This window comes from Cynocephalus volans, chromosome 8 (assembly GCF_027409185.1).
Source record: "Cynocephalus volans isolate mCynVol1 chromosome 8, mCynVol1.pri, whole genome shotgun sequence".
In the NCBI taxonomy this organism is placed as follows: Eukaryota; Metazoa; Chordata; class Mammalia; order Dermoptera; family Cynocephalidae; genus Cynocephalus; species Cynocephalus volans.
Window position 1 is genome coordinate 141,734,314 of NC_084467.1, and position 15,669 is coordinate 141,749,982.

Below are 15,669 nucleotides of genomic sequence, written 5' to 3' on the forward strand. Positions count from 1 at the left end.
TAAGAAGTTTTATTGTTTCAGGGTGTATATTTAAATCCTTAATCCATTTTGAGTTGATTTTCGTATATGGTGAGAGGTATGGGTCTAGTTTCATTCTCCTGCATATGGATATCCAGTTATCCCAGCACCATTTGCTGAAGAGGCAGTCCCTTCCCCAGTGAATAGGCTTGGTGCCTTTGTCAAAGATCAGATGGCAGTAAGTGTGTGGGTTGATTTCTGGATTCTCTGTTCTATTCCATTGATCAGTGTGTCTGTTTTTATGCCAGTACCATACTGTTTTGATTATTATAGCTTTGTAGTATAGTTTAAAGTCAGGTAGTGTTATGCCTCCAGCTTTATTTTTTTTGCTCAGTATTGCTTTGGCTATGCATGGTCTTTTATTATTCCATATAAATGTCTGGATAGTTCTTTCCATTTCTGAGAAAAATGTCTTTGGAATTTTGATGGGGATTGCATTAAATTTGTATATCACTTTGGGTAGTATGGACATTTTCACTATGTTGATTCTTCCAATCCAAGAGCATGGGATATCTTTCCATCTTCTTGTATCCTCTCTAATTTCTCTCAGCAGTGGTTTGTAGTTCTCACTATAGAGATTTTTCACCTCCTTGGTTAACTCAATTGCTAAGTATTTTATTTTTTTGGTGGCTATTATAAATGGGCAGGCTTTCTTGATTTCTGATTCTGCATGTTCACTATTGGAGAAAAGAAATGCTACTGATTTTTGTGTATTGATTTTGTATCCTGCTACTGTGCTGAAATCATTTATCAATTCCCACAAGTTTTTTGTAGAGGTTTTAGGCTGTTCGATATATAGGATCATGTCATCTGCAAACAGGGACAGTTTGACTTCATCTTTTCCAAACTGGATGCCCTTTATTTCCTTCTCTTCTCTGATTGCTCTGGCTAGTACTTCCAACACTATGTTGAATAGGAGTGGTGAGAGTGGGCATCCTTGTCTAGTTCCTGTTCTTAAAGGAAAAGCTTTCAGCTTTTCCCCATTCAGGATGATATTGGCAGTGGGTTTGTCATATATGGCTTTAATTATGTTGAGATACTTTCCCTCTATACCTAACTTATAGAGGGTCTTTGTCATGAATGAGTGCTGAACTTTATCAGATGCTTTTTCAGCATCTATAGAGATGATCATATGGTCCTTGTGTTTGACTTTATTAATATGGTGTATCACATTTATTGATTTGCGTATGTTGAACCAACCTTGCATCCCTGGGATGAATCCCACTTGATCGTGGTGAATAATTTTACGTATGTGTTGCTGTATTCTGTTTGCTAGTATTTTAGTGAGGATTTTTGCTTCTATATTCATCAAGGATATTGGCCTGTAGTTTTCTTTTTTGGTTATATCGTTACCTGGTTTTGGTATCAGGATGATGTTTGCTTCATAGAATGAGTTTGGGAGATTTGCGTCTGTTTCAATCTTTTGGAACAGTTTGTAAAGAATCGGTGTCAATTCCTCTTTGAATGTTTGGTAAAATTCTGCTGTGAATCCATCTGGTGCTGGGCTTTTCTTTGTTGGGAGCCTTCTGATACCAGCTTCAATCTCCTTTATTGTTATTGGTCTGTTCAAATTTTCTGCGTCTTCATGGTTGAGTTTTGGGAGCTTGTGTGTGTCCAGAAATTTATCCATTTCCTTCAGATTTTCAAACTTCCTGTGTTCCGAGCTGTCTGGTTGAGCACACATGATTTAAAAGTCTTGGAGTTTGCCAGCTGGGGCTATGAAGACCAGTCATGAATATGAGAGGACTGTGGCATATTTCTGGTATTGTCACACTGCAGATTCTTCATGGGACTTGAAATGCAGACTCTCTTTTGCCCTTTTATGTACTTATTTTGGAAGTTTCAAGTCTGTTGGTTGACTCCAAATCCATGCCTACTTAGGAAAGAAATAAAACCAAGGAGAAACTTGGAGAATTTTAAATTTCCTTTGTTTTTTCATTTTTTGTTCTATGTATGCCTAGATTTAGCTTTAATAATCTGCCAGCCTTACAGGATTTTCCTGTTTGCTTTTATTTCAAATATGGATTTCATTCCTCGTTTTCTCATTATTTCCTGTAGGTAGGTTACAGTGCTCCATTCTTCTCTCCGGAATGGGAATTCCTTGCCTCCTTTTGATCCCTTCATGCCTTTAGTGTTCATTTCAGGCCATGAGTTTGCTTTTACTTCAGAGAGAAAAAATCAACTTCCTCTGGGCTAAAGAATGGCCCAGTGTTTTTATTAGCCCCAATTTTATGTTTTACTTTTTTAATAAAGAAGCATTTTTGCTTCTGAAACAATGACTTGTTGAATTTCGGTGTCAAATTCAGCATCGTGCACAGGTCAGTCTCCTTTTCCTCAGTTGTCACTGAGAAGTACGTTCTCTCATTGGTCAGCCTTGTCTCTCTCTTGGATCCTCAGGCATCCAGATGTACCTCTGCAACAGAGACCACTATGGCTACCTGCCCATCCCCCTGAAGCCCCATCAGACGCTGCAGGAAGACATGGAGAACCTCATCCACGTGCAGATAGAAGCAATGAGTGAGTGCCCCAGGAGCCAGGTGATGGCTCTTGTTCCATTGCCACAGTGAACATACCAGCCACTTCTCTCCTCTTCCAGGACTGGAATCACATGGCCATCAGTCCGCCATGGCTGAATATACAGCTATTCATTTGTCAGTTCATTCTTAAACTTTCCCTGTGTGAAATATAAGTATGAGAAGGTCTTTGCCCTCAGTAAGCCTCACGTCTCAGTGGAGAGCTGGGTACCTAAGTAAAAACTTTTCATGCAATGTGATAAGTGCTTTAATAGTATTTTGTGGTTTTGATTTAAACTCTAACTTTGCTGCTTTCAAATTATATGACTTTGAACAAGTAACCTTCTTAGTTGTAAAATGGAGATGATGAAAATTTCCAGGGTTTTTGGACAGATTCACCATGATGTAAATAAAAAGTCTAGTACAACAATAATTATGACTTCAAAGTAATAATAGCCTGTGATGTGAGAGACACCATGCTAAGCACTTTTACTACACTGTCTCACTAATCCTCACTACAACTCTGTGAAGGAGATTTTATTATTCCCACATTAAAGATGAAGAAACTGAGGTGCAGAGTAACTTGCCGTAGATGATTCTGCTAAACAAATGGAGAATTGGGATTTGAACCAATCTTGCTATCTCCAAAGCTCATCTCCTGAAACATCGTATTGTTTTTGCCTCTGGGGCTAGCATGATATCAGAGTTGGTATGCACAGTAATTGGTAGCTGTATTTATTATTACGTGTGATGTAAAGTAGTGGCAAAAGGAGAAAGTAACTGACCCACCTAGCCTAGAGTAGGATGTTTGGAATGAGGGAGTATTTCCTGTTGTCCATCACTAGAACATAGGATGTATGCATGTGGCCAGTGAAGGTGGTTGGGGGTAAACAGGGGATGTGAACCTGGAAAGTGTGCAGGAGCCCAGCCAGGAGGCCCCCTAATGTATAGGAAGGTGTTTAGAGTTGTCTTGAAGGGAGGCGATCTTTTAAAGGGATTTTAGCAAAGAAATGTCAGGTTGAAATTTGGATTTAGGACGGTCACTCTAGTGGTAAGAAAAGTACGCATGGAGCACGGGTGGGCAGTGGGTGCTGGTCTCAGCCAAAAGTGAAAAGACCATTCTGGACATCACATGGCAAACTAAGCAAAAGATGGTGATGACCTGAGCTAGAGCAGTAGCAGGGGAATGGAGAAGAAGGAATGGATGAAGAGAAACTTAGGACATAGACTTGAAATAACTTAGCCGAGAGTTGGCTGGAGGTGAATGAGCAAAAGGGAGGCACAGAGGAAAAACTCCCAAGTTCTGACTTGAGTGTCTGGAATGATTTCAGGAATTCTCAATGAAATAGGGCATGGAGAATAAAGGTGAGATTTGAAAAGAAAGTTTATTTTTGGACACATTGAGTTGCCTGTGATTATATCTGTTCTTCACTCCCCAGCCCCCAGACTATCAATTCCTTTTCCATCATGTTAGTCTCGGAACCTAGCACATTTTCTGTCACCTAGTAGATGCCCAGTAAATATTTGTTGAGTGATCCAATGAGTGATTGAATGACGGAATGAGGAGCTGGTTCCCTGTGACAGTATTTTTTGATCCAGCTTTCTGGAATATCTTTTGTGAATTTCTTTAATATATGCTGTTTCTGCCTCTTTCCCTATGTTCTAGGCTCTAGAGGCCAAGGTGGTATTGTATTGCTTTATATCCCAAGCACCTAGGACAGTGCATGGCACACATTTGGTACCAGACGAATAGGTGTTAAAGGCATGACCAGACAAATGAATAGATGAATGAGTTAAATGAATAAAAACAGTATTGCCAAGAACACTGAACCTGAAGCCATAATAATGGACTTGAACCCAGGCTCTGTCAGTTATGAAGGGAGAGTCAGCATCTCAGGGCTTTAGTTTCTTTATCTGTTGAGTGTGGATAATAACTCTGACTTTGCAGGGTTGAGAGGAGCTCATTAAATAATAAATATCAAGTCCAGAAAATAATGAAGTGTTGCTGTTATTGTTATTTCATTTAGCACTCGGTAAGGTGCTGCCCCTTTTCACCCCTGCTTCATGCCTGTCAGTCTTGACCCCCAAGCAGATGTCAGCTCAGAAAGGAGCCAGCCAGAGCCTTCTATTCCCTTGTTTTCTCCCACAAGACTGAGAGTATAGAAAGAGCTCATTACACAGAAATGCACACATTGTCGATAGATTTTAGTGTCTTCAGATTATGAATCTGTAGAACACCATGCTAGCCAGGTAGAATTCATCTGAGACAAACCATAAATTATAGCTTTCGTTATCGATCTCCCAACACACGCCAACTCTAGCACTAAGCACTTTATATGTGGCATTTTATTTAATTCTTGTATTTACCTTCTCCGGTTATAATTTTGTTAAAATTTCACATTCTGTATTTTAAAATATGGAACATTATTAGAATAAGAAAATAATTGAAAAATAAGATTTTGAGGGTATAGTGCAGAAATATGGACTGATGGCCTATGTAGGATGAATAAAAGTTTGGTAATGACAAAATTGTATCTTTCAAGTGTCTTCCTCTAAGGAAAGATGAACTAGATGATTGAAACAATTTTCACAGTGTCTGGAACCCAGTGGGCAGCAAATAAATGACTGCTAATAGTGCTATTAGACTAGCCTGATTGAAGCATTAGAACATGCATTTTATTTGTGAACACACATAGAACGCCTACTGTAATGTGTGAGTCACTCTTTGAAGGCACTGGGGACTTAAGACATTTTATAACCAATTCTGTTTTCAGAATTTATGATTTAATTGCGGAGACAGGACAGACATAAAAAAGATACCAACATGCAATGTAGTACTTTGTGAAAGAAGCAGATCCAAGGGCACTAGAGAGGGATGGATATGGCTTATGTGATATGGAAGAACTTCAGTCCCGAGGGTTCTTAAGCTGAGCTTGGATAGAAGTGTGGAGTTTAAACAAGAGGAGTGATATAGTAAGGATCCCACAGGCAGAGGAAATAGGCTGAGCAAAGACAAAGCATTCTCATCCTGACAAAGGAAGAGAGTTGGCTTAAAACAGTAGAAGGAAATAAAATGTGAGAGGCTAAGGTGGCTTCATCATTGTGGTCCTTGAATGCACAGCTAAAGCAGAATGCCCAGCTAAAGCAGAATGCCCATGCTAAGGAGACAGCGAAGGCTTTAGAGGAGAGTCAGGCTACACGTATGCATTCATCACATGCTATATTCCACAGATTATTCAAGATGCTGGGCATACAGCAGTAAACAAAATAGGCAGAAGCCCTGCCATCCAGGAGCTTATATTCTAATAGAGAGAGAGAGAAAATATATCAAGGAAGCATTCACACGAGTGTTTGGGGAAAAGTGTTCCAAGCAGAAATAACAGCACATGTGAAGGCTGTTAGATAGGAAGAAGCTTGGGGGTGTTTCAGGGACAAATGACCAATGTAGTTGGACTGTGGAGAGTGAGGACTTGGGTAGAGGGAGATGAAGTCATGGAAGAAGAACTGTCCAGATCATGCAGAATGTTCTGGTCATGGTAAGAAAATGGGTTTTATTCTAAGAGTAATGGAACTCCATAGGGAGTAGTGTGGTGTGATTTATGCATTTAGAAAGGTCACTTGGGCCGTGGTGTGGATACAAGAGTGTAGGTGACCTGTGCATCTCTCCTGGTGAGAGATGGTGGTGTCTGGGATATGAGCTGTAGCAGGGAAGTGATGAGAAGCAGACAGGTCAGGACTTACAGAGACCTGGATGCAGTCCGTGAAGGAAATAAAGGAATTGAGAATAACTCCAGGATTTTAGCCTGGCATACCACGTACTGGGATGAGAACAGCTTCATAGGAAAAGAAGTGGAGGGGATATTGGGCTGTGTAAGCTTAAGATATTTATTAGGCATCTGAATAGGGAGATCAGGAGACAGTTGAATGGTTGTGTCTGGAGTTCAGGGAAGAGGCTCTATGTAGAGACATTTGGGAATCATCAGCATCCACAGGATATTTGGAGCCACGGAACAGTGTGGACTCACGTCGTAAACGAGCATGGGACAAGAACGGGAGGACAAATCCCGGGGGGAGACAAAGAGCCAGAAATCTGGGAGGAAAAGTTGACAAGCATTTCAAGAAAGAGCCAGAAACTGCTGAGAAATCAAGTAAAATGAGGATAAAGAACTGATTGTTGGTTCCATCAGGATGATGTCTGTGATGACCTCGACAAGAGCCACTTCAATGCGGTGATGGGGACACAAGCCCATTAGGGTGGGTGGAAGAGAAGGCAATGGGGAGATGAGACAGTGGAATGGAGATGGGATGGGGAACAGAGGATGCGATGGTGGCTTTGGGGTGGGAGATCAAGGCAGACAGTTTTTGGATTTGATTTGGTTAGTTTGTGTTTGTTTTTTTAAGATGGGAATATTCCAGCATGTTCGCATGCTAACGAGAAGGATCCAGTGTATAAGGAGAACTTGATGATGTGGAATAGAAGAAAGTTGTAAGGCTAAAACCCTTGAGAAAACGAGGACAATGCTGGACAGTTGTTCTAGACAGAAATGTGGACACGTCACCTGCTGCAGTACATGGGAAGGCAGCATATGGAGGTCCACCTGCTCTTGGGTTCATGGACACGAGGTGGAAGGAAAAGTCAGATCTAATTTGATTTTGAATATTTTCTCTGTGAAGTATGTCACCCAGTCATGAGGTGGAGAGAGACGTGGGAGACTTCAGGAGAGAAAAGGCATAAAACGGATTTCTCAGAAAGGGGGAAGGTAAATTTACTATAGAAGTGTAGTTGCATCATTTGGTGATGTCAAGTGTCAACCAGACATCTGTGGCTGGAACTTTGAAGTGATTGGTCAACCCAATTGTGTGAGCTTCTGCAGTATCCTTGGTGCTGAGTAAGTAGATACCTGGGTCAAAACAGGATTAAGGTCTTATCAGGCAAGATCAATGCAAGGGAACTGAGAGTATTTACATGGGATTGGTCAGGGAATTTATGAATTGGAGACTGGAGTTTCAGAGATTGGAGTGGAAACATTTGCGTGGTGTGGGAGAAGGGTTATAACAACAGCAAATAACACCTATTAAAAGCACTGTGCCTGTATTAGTCTGTTTATGTTGCTTATAACAAAATACTCGGAACTGGGTAATTTGTAAAGAAAACAAAATTTATTGCTTACAGTTTCTGAGGTCAGGAAGTCCAAAGTCCATCTGGTGGTGGCAACAGTGACCCAGGGGTCTCACACTGTTAGATGGTGGAAGCAGAGAGAGCAGGAGAGACAAACTCTCTTCTTTTAAAGCCCTCAGAACCACACCCCTGACCACCATGTTTAATCCATTCACTACTGCACAGTTCCACAACCCAATCGCCTCTTCAAGGCTCCACCTTTCAATTACCATAATAGGATTTCCCACCCTCTTAATAGTCACAGTGGGGGCTGTTTCTAAGACATAAAACTTGGGGGACACAATTCAGTTCACTACAGTGCCCATCACTGCACATGTACTAACTCATTTGACATGTTAGGAGCTGTATGGAGAACTGGAAGATGTGCTTCCTTTGGGAGATGAACGACAGGGCGCCAGACTGTGGAAAGGTGATACGTGTAAATGGGTTCTGACGCATGAAGAGGCTGGTCCTGCAAATCACAGCATGAAGCAATAGGAAACTGCAGTTGCCTGTTCTCATTATTAGACATTTTGAGGCAATAGAATGTCATGGAAAGATTACTAAGATATTTGGATCTGAAGTCAGAAGACCTAACGCTGAGTTCCGACTGTACCAAACACTCACTGTTTGACCTTGGGCAAGTCTACATCTGGATTGGTCTCAGTTTATTTATCTGTAAAAACAAACAACAACAACAAACAAAAAAAAGACAAAATTACATGATGACCATGAAAGCACTTAACAGATTGTAAAGCACTTTTAAGTGACTGTTATGGTTGAGAACAGATCTATGCTTGAGGAAGATTATTTTGACAACAATGTGCATGATGAGTTAGAACAGGCGAGACTGAGATCATGTGAGTGTTCGAAAAATATTAAAACAGCCCAGGCATGGTGGGTGAGGACCTGAGCTAGGGTGGTGCCTGCAGCAATGGAAGAAGTTCCAGAGGAACTACAGAGAAGTATTAGGATTTGATCCAAATGCAGTCTCCCATGTGCTTTTCCAGACATGACTAGGCTAAATTAGTTCCTGTGAACCCCGCCCAGTTGCGCAGTTACCCAACACCCGTGGCTAGCAAGGACTAGCTTTGGGGGTAGTGGAGAGTCGGGGTTAAGAGTTCAGGTGCAGGAATCAGACCTAGGTTCAGATACCAGCTCTGTCAGCTCCGTGACCTTGGGCATGTTATTTAAGCCTTTGTTTCCTTGTCTGTAAAAATAGAGACACTGATACCTATTCCATGGTGCATGTAAAGATTAAATAAATATGATTATGTATGTCCAGAGTGTAGCCCAGAGATCAATGAGTGCTAAGATCTCTGTAACAATTGCTATAATTATTATTCCTATATCTTGAAACTATCCAAGAGACAATGAAGCCCATTGCCCCAAGTGGCGGTAGGGGTGAGTTCAATGAGACTGGATAACTTACGAATGAGGGAGTCAGAAAGGACCACAAACAGAAGCTGGGATATACCTAACTTTCCAGTCTGATGTCAGCAAAGGCACGTCTCTTTCTCCCCATAGTGAGTTTGTTAAGTCTGGCTCATTGTGTCACTTCCAGTTTTCTTCCATGGCTTAGTGCTGCCTTCGGTGGCAAAACCCTGGCACACTTCTCTTATATTTTTGCTCAATGGTGACTTTAAGGAGCCAGCCACTTGTGGCTTTTTTGGGACACTCGTCATGTGAATGCAATGACTGCCCATGTTTGATGGAAGCAAAGTGGCTAAAAGCAGTCTCTTTGGCTGAAACGTTAGAGCCACACAGGCCATGTGAGTGCCAAATGGGGACCAGCAGCCTAGACGGGGTAATTCAAAATGTAACCCCCTCCCAAGTCTGAGGCCCAAGGAGGGAGAGGCTAGACAGCTCCTCAAACAACATTATGAATGGGAAGGAGTTGGTACATTGTTTCTTTCTCTTAAAAACCTAACCCTCTACATGCTGGACCTTCCATGTTGATTTTAAAAGAAACTAATAAGAAGTGAAGTGAAGCAGAAAGAACCAAAATATTATGGACTGCTCTTGGAAAGAGAAACAAACTCACTGTGTACTCACAGAAATGTGACTGTGAGGGTCAGGTTTGAAATACTGAGACTAACGCTGGTGTTTGGCTTTAGGAAACCTGTCTCCTACCTTCTACAATTTCTCATCTTTTGATCATAAGTGAAACTGAGTATCATGGTTCTCTTTAATATCCCAGTGAAGAGTAAGTTAAACAAATCGTACCCTCTGGACAGTATCTGAGTCAGGATGGGTGATGTTATGCTGGGATAGCAACTGTGCCAAAATCTCATTGGCTTAATACAACTATGGCTTACTTCTGGCTATTCAAAGTCTGCAGTCCTGGTGTCTTTCCTGGGCAGCTGCTCTCCATCTGTTGAGGCAACGTTCCAGGCTGTTTGAAATTTGTGGCTTCTCCATATCAACACATGCTGCTGTGATCCCTGTGGCTGGACTGGAATGGGATAGGAAGGGGAGGGTATGGAGACTGAGTAGCGCAATTTACATCTTCTCCAGAAAGTTACACGGTCATGACTAATTTCAAGGGCAAGAAGAAAGTGTATTCCTCCTATGTATCTGGAATAGAGGAGAATGGATAAGGGTGACAGTAATAATGGCTGTCACCGATAGTTCTTTAAACAACCCAGTTATCAACTCATTTTGGATTTTCTTTGTATTATGCCTTTAAGGAAAATCAAACGAGTGTTTTGATTTGTACAATATCACAAAATTTTCAAGGCCCTCTCAGGTGTTTTAGCAAACATTACCTCCAACCTATAAAACATACAGTTTATAAAGAAATCTTTTTTGGAATATCAAATAAATAAAACTTTTATTACTTAAGATGAAATGTCCCTCCAACCTGGAATCTTCCCATTAGCCATGTACCAGCCCTCGGGGGTGAGATGGTGTTAAAACAAAGGACCTTTTGCACACCATACCCAAACCTGCCTGGATAGGATAAAAAAAAGTCCCAGACTTTGACAATTTTAAATATATAGGAAAAAAGCATTCTTCAGAAAAAATCTAGCCTATTTCTGAGCTCTTTTATCATGGGCCATAGTGAATAATAGCTAAGAGTTATTGAGCATTTACTATGTTAAAGTAGTCTCATTTAAATTTTGTCACACAGTAAGAAATACACTTTTATTATCCCAATTTTACACACAAAGAGAGGTCCCCTAACTCTTCCAGGTCTTCACAGGCCAAGTTTGGACCCAGATCGTCTAATTCCAGAACCCTCCCTCTTAACCATTACCCTAAACTGCCTCCCAAATACTCTTAAAATAAGTCTTAAGGGAAATGGAGCAATTAATTGCAGTCTGCATATAAATAAGTGCTCTTGAAACCACTGCCCTGACCATCATGGTGACTGTGCATCCATTTGGTCCTGGAGAATAGCTGAACAGTTATCCCCGGCCCTGGATATCCATCCAGGTTGTTTTCCAGCCCTGGAGATCAGGAGACAGATGGAATTCTGTTTTCTGACCCTTTCACTAACAAAGCACTCTGCATGTTTCTTGTGTCTTCCAGTTGACTGTCCTCCAATGGAACCCTCCCAGTTTGTCTCAGTTGTTCCTAAATATCCAGACAAGATGGGATTTGATGAGGTAGGAAAGGTGTCTGTGTGTGTGCACGTGCACACATGTGCGTGTGTGCAGGTGCTTGTATGTTTATATTGGAACACAGCCTGAGTATATCTGACAACCAGTGAGACCGAACTGGCTGATGAAAAGGCATTGAGGTCTTGAGAAAACTACTCGGTTTTTGTGATGCCTCCATTTTCTCATCTTAAAAAAGGAGGATCATGGTAAAATGAGTTAATCATTGAGTCAGAAAATAGTTACTATTTAGTAGTGAAAGTAAATTGGATTTTTCTAGGATATTGCCATGTCTTAGCAAGCTTTTTATCAAGGTTCAAGGGTAGGGTAGATGGAGATATGTTTTAGGTACTGGAGGACTTTAACTTAATTCTGCCACGTCTAAGTGGGTAGACACCATTCTGGAACATTCCGTGCTTTATTTTCTTTCTGCTATTCTTTATGGAAAAAGGTCAGGGGGCAAGTTTGAGGGAACAAAGAAAGAGAAAAAATAAACTTGTTCTAAAATTCTCCCTTTCAGCTGGCAAGAACTTCACCATATCTTTCTGTAGGTCATACTTATTATTAAGTTTCAATTGTACAAAGAAGGAAGCAGAAATATAAAGAGGTGCCTCTCTTGGTAATATGCACAACAGATACTTGTCAGGGCCATAAGTGTGACTGCAAGTCACTGACTCCTTCCTGGGTCCCTCCTGTAGCTGCTGATCAGTATTCAGGAGGAGCTGGTGGTCTAGACTGGGGAGATGCTGTAGGCCAGACTTAGTGCTTTGCACTCACTGCCACCGCTTGATTGAAGGAAAGTGCATTGCTTAACACTGTAACATGTATACATGTCCCCAAAGTACAGCCATCAATTTTCTTCTGTTTTATTTTTAATTGACAAATAATAATTGTTTATATTTATGGGATGATATGTGATGTTTTTCACAGAGAGCTGCTGGAACTGGGAATTGGGATTTCTTCTACAAATTTAATTTGGAGCTAAACTTCAGAAACAGGAAGGAGTATTTCATGAATATTGAATGCAAAAGAGTTAGCAGTTATCATGCTGTTTCTCCAGAAGGCAGAATGAGATGAGGTGAAACTGAGGGCAGTGAAGATTCAGAGCCTGGGGTGGGGGCGCAGGGGGAGGAGATGCAGTGGACTAACAGGCACAAAGCCATACTGTCTACCCTAAATGGGTCATTGTGCAGTTATATGTGTGTATTGAAACAGCACACCATACTCCACAACTGTGTACAAGTAAATGTTAGAATACATTTTTTAACAAAGGAGCTAGAACCCAAAACAGTGGATGGATGGAGTCAGACAGGTGTAAACAGAAGCTGACCCAATCAACTGTATAAACATGAAGACAGAGACAAGGATGTAAGTCACAGTTTTCAAAGGACATAGGAATCGTCAGCCTAAGTCAACCAAAGGTCAACATAAAAAGAGTAGTGGGGTCTTGCCAGGTGAGTAGAGTACAGATGAAGCAGTGTGGGGTACGCCTGTCTAGGGGATCTTAGTGGAGATCAGCTCAGTCACTGGGAGAAGTAATTATATGAGCAAAAATTGAAACCCTGCTGCATGATACTATAAAAGTGGATGAATACACGCCATTATACATTTGTCAAAATCCACAGAATGTCCAAAACCAAGAGTGAATCCTGTAAAGAGTGAACCATATAAACGATGGACTTCAGGTGATAATAGTGTGTCACTGTAGGTTCATCAGTTGTAACAGATGTAGCAGTCTGCACCACTCTGGGATTTTGACAGTGGGGAGGATGTGCATATGTGGGGGCTGGGCACACATGGGAAATCTCTGTAACTTCTGCTCAATTTTGCAATAATCTAAAACTGCTCTAAAAAACAAATTCTATTTAAACAAACAAACAGTCAGGGCTACAGAGAGGGTTGGCCCATGCCACACAGCTTCCACAGATCACTGTACTTTTCCTTCCCTACAGCTCTCACTTTTCTAGGTGAAAGGACCCAAGTATCTTTATATATATCTTCATTTTTCCTCCTAAAAACACATTCCTATGAGGACCAAACCAAAGCAAATAAAATGGAACAAGACTAGGATCTCCTAGTTCTGGTCTTCACTTAGCAGGAAATGGTATAAGTACTGGGTCATTCCTAGAGGCCTGGAAAATGCCAACTTTAGCAAGTGACACAGGGACTACTTCCCTGAGCCCAAGGTAATTATCTCTCTGCCTGGAACAGAGATGGGAGGGTGGAAAAAGGGATTTTCAAGGGCCTTGTCAACCCTCCCAGCACTCTGTGACCTCATTGGTGGTGTCTGGGCTACATTTGGCTCTGTGGCTCTTTTCTGTTTACTGTTCACTAAGTATGAGCGAACTGTCTGTGTTTTTCCTTCGTGGCTACAGTTTTTATTACACTTGTCCTGACGGGGCCTGCAACTGGATTGGTATTTACTAAAGTCTCATTGACTGAAGGTTTCTGGTTTAAGGGGACTTTATTAGATGCATTTCTGTTTATTTTTTTGTTTTGTTTTGTTTTTGCTCTCCTGGAATGACCCCAGGTGGCTGCATGTTTACACATGAGGAAGTGCCCTGTCCTTCATGGAAAAAAAATATGTATATTTTACAGACATGTTCCATATCTATAAAACTGGGAGATGGAACATGGCCCATCAGAGTATGATTCTAAACAAGGAGAAAATGAAACCGAACAGAACACAACCCATTAAGTTATAAAGTCCCAAGTAATAAGGCAAATAGAGTCACGACAGAAATTATGTTTTTTTTAAAAAAAATAATTACCCAGTTAGGTAAACAAAGAAGTAATAAAATCATGATGCACTTAACCTACTTTGCCCTAAATCAGGTAAATAATTTCTTCAAAGAGGACATCTTGCTTTCTCATTTTCTTTGCCCAGGGATTTATAAATGGATACAAATGAGAAAATTTTGCAAGGAAATGTTGAAATTTTAGTTAGTATACCTTCTGATCCCAGTAAAACATGTATTCATGACCATGCGAACCAAACCTTAATGCAGTATAATCTGAACTCTAGGTTGGTTATAAGACAAAGTTTTTTCTTTATTCTGGCTTTAGCATAAAGCAAACTTTATTATAAATCTCATATCATAGAAGTTTTAATCTATAACTGAGATTGAGAGATGAGTTTCTTCAACTCCCTGTTTTTCCACTGGACTCAGAAACAGTCAAGGTCTTCCTCAGAGTCATCCGGTGGCAGTCAGGATGAAGCCATTGTCATCTGATGTATTCTTGTAGCTTTCTTCTTCACTACGCTGTGTGTCATCGTCATTTCTTGCTGGCAGCTGAAGTCTCCCAATTTTGGAGGACTAGTTAACAATTCAAAATGAGTTTATTACTGCTTGTAGCAAGGAGGCTTTATTAAAACACTAATTAACCTGCAATAGCATTCATGAGGCTTTAGGTACTTCTGGGGTTCCTTTAATCTGGGAATAGTCAGGACAACCTCATGATCTGTAACTCCTTGTAGTGACCTCATGACATGTATATATTCAGGGCAGCCAATAGAAATTTAGGGGCTAAGGTGAGGGGCTACAGGTGGACCCAGCCCTCATGGGGGAGATCTGAATGCATGTTCTTTGGTAGTTCATGGACTAGTAGGTGTCCTCTACAGCATCTCTTGCAGATCCACATGATGCAGAAATTGTGCCTTTCCCATTCCCCATTCCTTCTTTGTCAAGGAGCTGCCCCCAAGGGCAGGGACACTTCTCTTTACTTCTTTCAGAAAAATTCCCTTGTCTTTAAGGGAGTTGGCAAATTCCAGCAATGAAGCTATTGAAATTGAGACATTGATAATTTGGTTTGGAACCTTTGGAAATAAAGCAATGTGTTAAGACTTTAGATTTTTCTTATTCTTTGAATGACTTTAAATTTATGTACAGTGGATGAAAATTATAGCGACACTAATATGTAGTATTCCTGAGGGAGGAGGGTTATTATCCCACTTTTACAGATGAGGAAACTGAGGCATAGGAACTGGTCCGAGGCTAATGCTTAGCAAATTAACAGTCAGGACTTGAACTCAGATCTGCTGATATGTTTCACCCCTTGTGAAACTGCCTCCTACACCTTAGTGTTATATGTTTTGGGTTTAATTCTTTTTGGCCTCTTTTTTCATCTTTGAAAAGATCAAAATTGACAAACCTTTACTGGGTCAGTTCTGTGGTGTGGGGGGTTTTGGGGTTTTTTTTTACATTGTACATTTTTATGGGGCACAGTTTGTTGTCTCAATACGTGCGTATATTGCATAATGATCCAATCAGTATAGTTAGCATATCTATCATCTCAACATTTACCAGGTCTTTCCAGTTTTAACATTCAAGGGCTTCTTTTCTGGCCATCTTGAAACATACAATACGATATTATTAGC

At 40.8% G+C, this 15,669-nt stretch overlaps 1 protein-coding gene and 1 pseudogene across 4 annotated transcripts in view; one reads left to right on the top strand and one right to left on the bottom strand.

The window, feature by feature from the left end:
• The window catches only part of LOC134383417 (procollagen galactosyltransferase 2-like), a 306,240-nt pseudogene that overhangs the window by 282,803 nt on the left and 7,768 nt on the right, over positions 1 to 15,669 (top strand).
• The window catches only part of LOC134384741 (uncharacterized protein C1orf21 homolog), a 197,960-nt gene continuing 192,458 nt past the window's right edge, over positions 10,168 to 15,669 (bottom strand). For 3 of the 4 annotated variants that reach the window (XM_063106453.1, XM_063106452.1, XM_063106454.1), the window contains one exon: positions 14,456 to 14,608. In XM_063106453.1, coding sequence (XP_062962523.1) covers positions 14,486 to 14,608 — 123 coding nt within the window. In that variant the 3' untranslated portion in view covers positions 14,456 to 14,485. Of the gene's footprint in view, positions 10,267 to 14,455; positions 14,609 to 15,669 lie in introns of those variants that run through there. The other variant, XM_063106455.1, reaches the window with a different exon arrangement.